The sequence below is a fragment of the Labeo rohita genome, chromosome 18, assembly GCF_022985175.1.
Source record: "Labeo rohita strain BAU-BD-2019 chromosome 18, IGBB_LRoh.1.0, whole genome shotgun sequence".
NCBI classification, from domain to species: domain Eukaryota; kingdom Metazoa; phylum Chordata; class Actinopteri; order Cypriniformes; family Cyprinidae; genus Labeo; species Labeo rohita.
In genome coordinates, this window is record NC_066886.1 from 26,794,824 (window position 1) to 26,800,612 (window position 5,789).

Sequence of the window (5,789 nt, forward strand, 5' to 3'; positions counted from 1 at the left end):
TTATGATCACGGAAGGGTGAAGAGAAACTTTACTTTGCCACCTCGACTGAGAGGGCAACGCTTCTGTGAATTCTTTGAATGAGGGAAAAAGTTCAAAAAGTCCGGCATTTTTACCAGTTTAGAGTTTGTTCATTTACATGTAACATTTTTATATGCTGTGTGTTCTTCATAAAAGCATGTCCTGATGGCAGTTTCATGTGTGAAAGGAAATTAATTTCAAAATAATTTGTGAAGTAGAAAACATCCAGGGCATAGAGACTCAGCATTTTCTAAACAGAATCACAGCCGTTTTGTTGTATAAATTGGATTTGAAACTTACGACTGTTGCCGTTTACACAAATACACAAAGTTCGCATCGCAGCAGAAAAGTCAGTGTGGAAAAACTTCTTTCTTGGATCAGTGGTCTCGAATGGCAGCCTAAGGCAACATTTCGTGGTTTGGTATTATTGAAAAGCTTATTATGGATTTTCCATTGAAAGCTTCACTGAGGTAAATTTGGTCTTCAAGCATGTCAAAGCGTGCAAAGGTATTGAACTGAATAAAGATTATAGCCGAATAACTGACAGGCCGGGGCACCATACATACGCTGTGAGATCAACCAGCTCTCATGAAAGGTCAAGATCAGTTTCTTATTCTTCAGAATAGTGATTTAAACAACAACCGAACAGTGTGAACATCCAGTGAAGAATCTTTTAGACTTTAATACTTTTTGTTTACAAAAGTGGGTGAAAATCCTCGTAAAAAGACGGAATACTGATGCAAAACAACTAAAAGTATGGTAATACTTCAGAGAAATGTCTTTGTGTTTATGCTCAAGGCTCTTTGAATTCTCAAACACCATTGCTTTAAATTGATTCAGTTAAGTAGTAAACACAAGGCCAATTTGAAATGCAATCATAAAAGAAAACAGAGCTGTGATGACAGAAACTCACATTACACGATAACCAAAGCATTTTGCATTGCTTTAAATATCTAAAGTGTTTCTTGGCTAGTTTTATGATTAAAGGGGTGAAAAATGGAAATTCTGTCATCACTTACTTACCCTTATCTCATTCAAAACCTGTGACCTTTGACTTTATTTGTATTTCTGTGGAACAGGAAAGAAAAGTCTTTTTTTTGTTTTTTGGTCCATACAGTGAAGGTCGTGTTAAACTGAATATTGCAGTTATTCGCACAACTGAGTGAGATATTGCAGCAATATAACAGTTCATTAAAAAGTTTAGTATTTCAATAGATCATTTTAGCTACAATTTACAATGTCTCTCAATTAGAATCAGTTTTGAGGACCATAACTAAGTTTTGTATGAAATAATATGTAACTTTTAATGAATTCTGAATGATATGATTTTATTGTTAAAACAATAAATGAGGATTTCCAGATTTTTTTTTCCAGATTTTGACATCCCTGATTAGATCGGTCCCTCATTTCAATGAGAAAGGACCTTATCATGTCAGCAGGCTTGTAGAATCTGTCTACGCGGAAAGAGAAAGGCTTTGAGCTCTCAGGTTGAAACCACCACCATTTTTACTTACTGTCTAAAGAACAAAAGATCAGAGAATGAATGATGAGAGATTCCTTGTCTAAAATGTCAGTCAGTCTGTGAACTTACAGTCCTGGGCCTTATCATCTTCATGTGTCATGACTTTCAAAATCCTTCAGCGACTAACAGCTGATTTGCATTTCTAGAAGAAACAGTCTGGCATATCTGATTGATAATGCAATGATTTCTGTTTGTTCTAGACTTTGAGTTAGACAATACTAATGTGACAACATTAATATTTGCAGAAATTTGTAAGCAAAGTGTGTTTCTATCACAAATACATAAATAAATGTATGGATAGACACTGAAATGTACATTCTTTGCCATTTACTAAGAAAGTCTTGCTATGGGACTGTGTCTGAATTTTGAACTTTGGGTCACATTTTATTTTAAAAACCAAATCACACTATTAACTAGCATGAATATTACTAGTGTATTGACTGTTTATTAGTACTTATAAAGCACATATTAATTCCTTATTCTGCATGACTGTATTTTAGATCCCTAAATCCTACCTAAACTTAGCAAATAACTTATTAAGCAAATTTGGCCTTAAAATAAAGTGTGTCTGAACATTGTATATTGAATAGTTTCGGTGTCCATCAAAACGTATAAAAATGCAAATACGCACACTAGGTATTCCTCTGCAGTTCCCCATGTCAGAACCACTCTAGTTGCATCAAAGCAGTGACCTCTGACCTTTGTGGTTTGCAGTCTGCTGGTAACCCAAATCATTCACAGAAGACTGCTTTATCACTGTATGCATCGCTTAATACAACGTGACCATCGCTGCTGACGAATATTTATGGGAAAGCAAAAAGTGATGTGATTTTGTGAGGTACTCTTAACAGTTCAGCGGTAACAGCATGTCGTGCGGGAGTGTGTGCGTGTGTTGATAAGTACTTCCGTCTTGAGTTTGCAAGATGCTCCCTGCACGCTCCCCTTGCGTAAAGCATTTTTGTGTATACATAAACACGGGATAAACACGGGATGACTGTGTGAGTAGGAGGGAAGCCTACAAAAGGGAAGAGTTGGGCATGAGTTGTCACAGACACCTGGATAGAAAGCGAGAGAAAGAGAGAGTAGTGGAGTGTGAAAGAGTAAAGGAGGGACACAACTTATTAATGAGTAACACACATATGTTGATTTCCAATTTCCTGCTTTAGCTCACATTTAAAAGACGGGAAAGAGCAGACAAAAAGACACAAGCAAGTGAACCGCTGAACGAGTTTTCGCACCTCGACTTCTGTAGCAGGTAAGCCGAACTTCTCTAAATCTGTGATGCAAATCTCTGCTCATCTGATGTGCAGTCTGGTTCACTCATCAGCACTGATATCCCTCATGGTATTTTGGGAACATTAAATTCATAAATCTGCACAGCAGATGATTGGTGGTGGATGGGAACTGCGGGTTCCTCTGGCTGGGCTGAACAGTTGCTATTCTGTGCTGTAATTGAGCTTCGGAACAGAGTTGATGTGTATTCTAATAGACTCTGCATTAAACATTAAGCACACTCCAGAGATGGAACAAATGGATCTGGAGCGAACCGAGCAGCACTCAGCCGCTCATAAACGACAGATAAGCGGAGATTACCCGCAGCTAACTGCCCTGAACACGCTGCCATGCGACGCCTGCATTTATCAACGCGTTTATTTACTGTTGTAATTAAGTACAAAGAAACATTCAGAATGTGTCAAGTGGAGTAAAATGATCGTGAATCAAAGCCTGCAGTGAAACCGCAGGCCACACCAATGCAGTCAGGTGCAACACTAAACTGACAGCTGAAGGCTTGTTGATTGAACTAATTTGAACTTTATTCACTTGTGGTCATATTTTAAGATTGTGGTTTTATTGTATACCGGCCTAAAAGTGTGCTTTATCATTTGCTTGTTAATGAAATTCTGTCTTATTGGAAAAACTGCAAAAATGTACATATATCATTTCACTGCAATTTCCAGTTGAAATTAACACTAGAGGCAGTAAAGCATCAACTGCTTTATTCCCTTTTACACAGTGACAGATTATCGATTTATGTAACTGATTCCTTGCACAATGCCATGTTATGAACTCAAAACTCTTTATGATATATCCGGAATATTGATGCCGTTCTGCATAGAATTAAGAGTTTAGCTAATGGCTAATGAACAATAACATGCTCACTCATGCATTGCTTGAAACAATAACTCTCTTAATGTCCTAGAGAGAAAAAAAAATGCACTGAATGTGCTCATATGATATCTGTGATGTTACGGAGAGCATCAGCAACTAATAACATTGCAACTGTAATGTGCTTCTTGAAGTTATTGGGAATGGCCCAGATTTAAAAGAATTGTTTACTGTTTGCAAAATGTGAAATCAACTCGTGTTCTTACACGTACAGTGTGTGGACAAATTTGGCTATCTTATCTCATGCATAACAGTAGGCAGTGTTTACCCATAAATACTCCAGTCTGTTGGACAACACGTTCTCTGTCTTTGTTTGAAACGCTGTAGCCGAGTTTCTATTGCTATTTTGTTTTGCATTAGATCTTGGGTTTGTTTCTAACAAATATTGCTTTATTCTCTTTCCAGACAGATCCTCAAAATGACTCGTTCCTTGAGAGAGGTGGTGAAGGAGTACATCTCAGAGCGGCGGGTTCGCAAATATCGCCTGGTGACCAAAGATGGCCGCTGCAACATCGAGTTTGGCAACGTGATGCACAGAAACCGCTTCGCCTACGTCCTTGACATATGGACCACCTTTGTGGAGACGCGATGGCGGTTTGTCATCTTGCACTTCGTGGCGTCCTTCACCCTCAGCTGGTTTATCTTTGGCCTCCTCTGGTACTGGATCGCCAGAGACCACGGCGACTTGAAGTGGCAGAATCCACCCGAGAATCAGACGGCTTGCGTCTACAGCGTCAATAGCCTGACTTACGCTTTCCTCTTCTCGCTTGAGACCCAAACCACTATTGGTTATGGAAACGTGTACGTCACTGACGTCTGTCCTGGAGCTGTGGCTCTGATTATAATTCAGAGTCTTATGGGCGCCATAATCAACTGCTTCTGGGTCGGTGTAATTATGACCAAAATTGCCCTTCCCAAGAAGAGAGCCAAGACCATAACCTTCAGCGACTCTGCAGTTATCTGCCCTAAAAAGGGCACCCTCTGCCTTCAGATCCGCGTGGCGAACCTGCGCAAGACCTTAATGATCGGTAGCCAGATTTACGGCAAACTCCTAAGGACCACCATCACTCCTGAAGGTGAGACCATCATCTTGGACCAGGTCAGCATTGACTTCATGGTGGACGCCGGCAAGGACAACCTGTTTTTCGTGTGTCCATTGACCCTATACCACGTCATCGACAAAACCAGCCCTTTCTTCGACATGGCAGTGGACACTCTGCATCAGCAGGAGTTTGAACTTGTGGTGTTTCTCGATGGCACGGCCGAGTCCACCAGCTCTACTTGCCAGGTCAGGACTTCCTACATCCCTCAGGAGATCATGTGGGGCTACGACTTCCTCCCGATCATATCCCGCAGCAAAGAGGGAAAATACCGAGTGGACTTTTCCAACTTCGCCAAGGTGGTGCCCGTACCAACTGCTCACTGTGCCTACTGCTACCACAACGAGGCAGGACACCATCATCACTCCATCAACGGCATTGATAACCAGGGTTTTGAGGTGATTGACATTGAGACACCCAACATAACCAAAATGTAAAGCTTTTTGACTGACGTATACTGAGCAACGTCACAAGGTCACCATCTTGCACTGTACTAGAAACACTGGACACAAATGCTTTTTGTCTCTCATAGTGAGCACAAGAGGCAACAAGGGTTTTATCTCTGGAAAACCCCCATCCACCCACTGAAAAATGAAGTGCAGTGGCAATACTGTAAGAATCTATTTCTTTTACGAAATGTATTTATTATTTTAAAGAGCAACTAGTGGTCAAAACTCTTTGTCCTGAGAAGATATATAAAATATAAAAGTGTGAATTGTCCTTGAAGTGACGGTAGAACTGTCTTCTCTTACAGGGTCATTGGGAGTGAGAGTATTAACTGAAAGTTCATTAATATGAGATTGACTTTGATTAATGTCTCTCTGTATAAAGTATTTCAAATACCAGTGAACCAGCAGATGCTTTTACGCTCTGAATCACTCTGGGATTGTGCATTTCTTTGTAAATTAGTAGATATTGTTAATAATGCATATTGAATGTGTAAATGTCATTTGTACTTTGTAAATATCACTTTTTTTTTAAA

General features: G+C 39.8%; 1 protein-coding gene across 1 annotated transcript; it reads left to right on the plus strand.

The window, feature by feature from the left end:
- The first annotated feature begins 2,555 nt into the window (after nucleotides 1-2,555).
- On the plus strand, nucleotides 2,556-5,789 carry LOC127180349 (ATP-sensitive inward rectifier potassium channel 1). The gene is made up of 2 exons (XM_051134330.1): nucleotides 2,556-2,796; nucleotides 4,113-5,789. Exon 2 carries the CDS (start codon nucleotides 4,126-4,128, stop codon nucleotides 5,242-5,244), a length of 1,119 nt encoding a protein of 372 aa, XP_050990287.1. The 5' UTR covers nucleotides 2,556-2,796; nucleotides 4,113-4,125; the 3' UTR covers nucleotides 5,245-5,789.

Coding starts and splice junctions, on each gene's coding strand:
- LOC127180349 (XM_051134330.1), top strand. CDS start 4,126: ATGACTCGTTCCTTGAGAGAGGTGGTGAAGGAGTACATCTCAGAGCGG.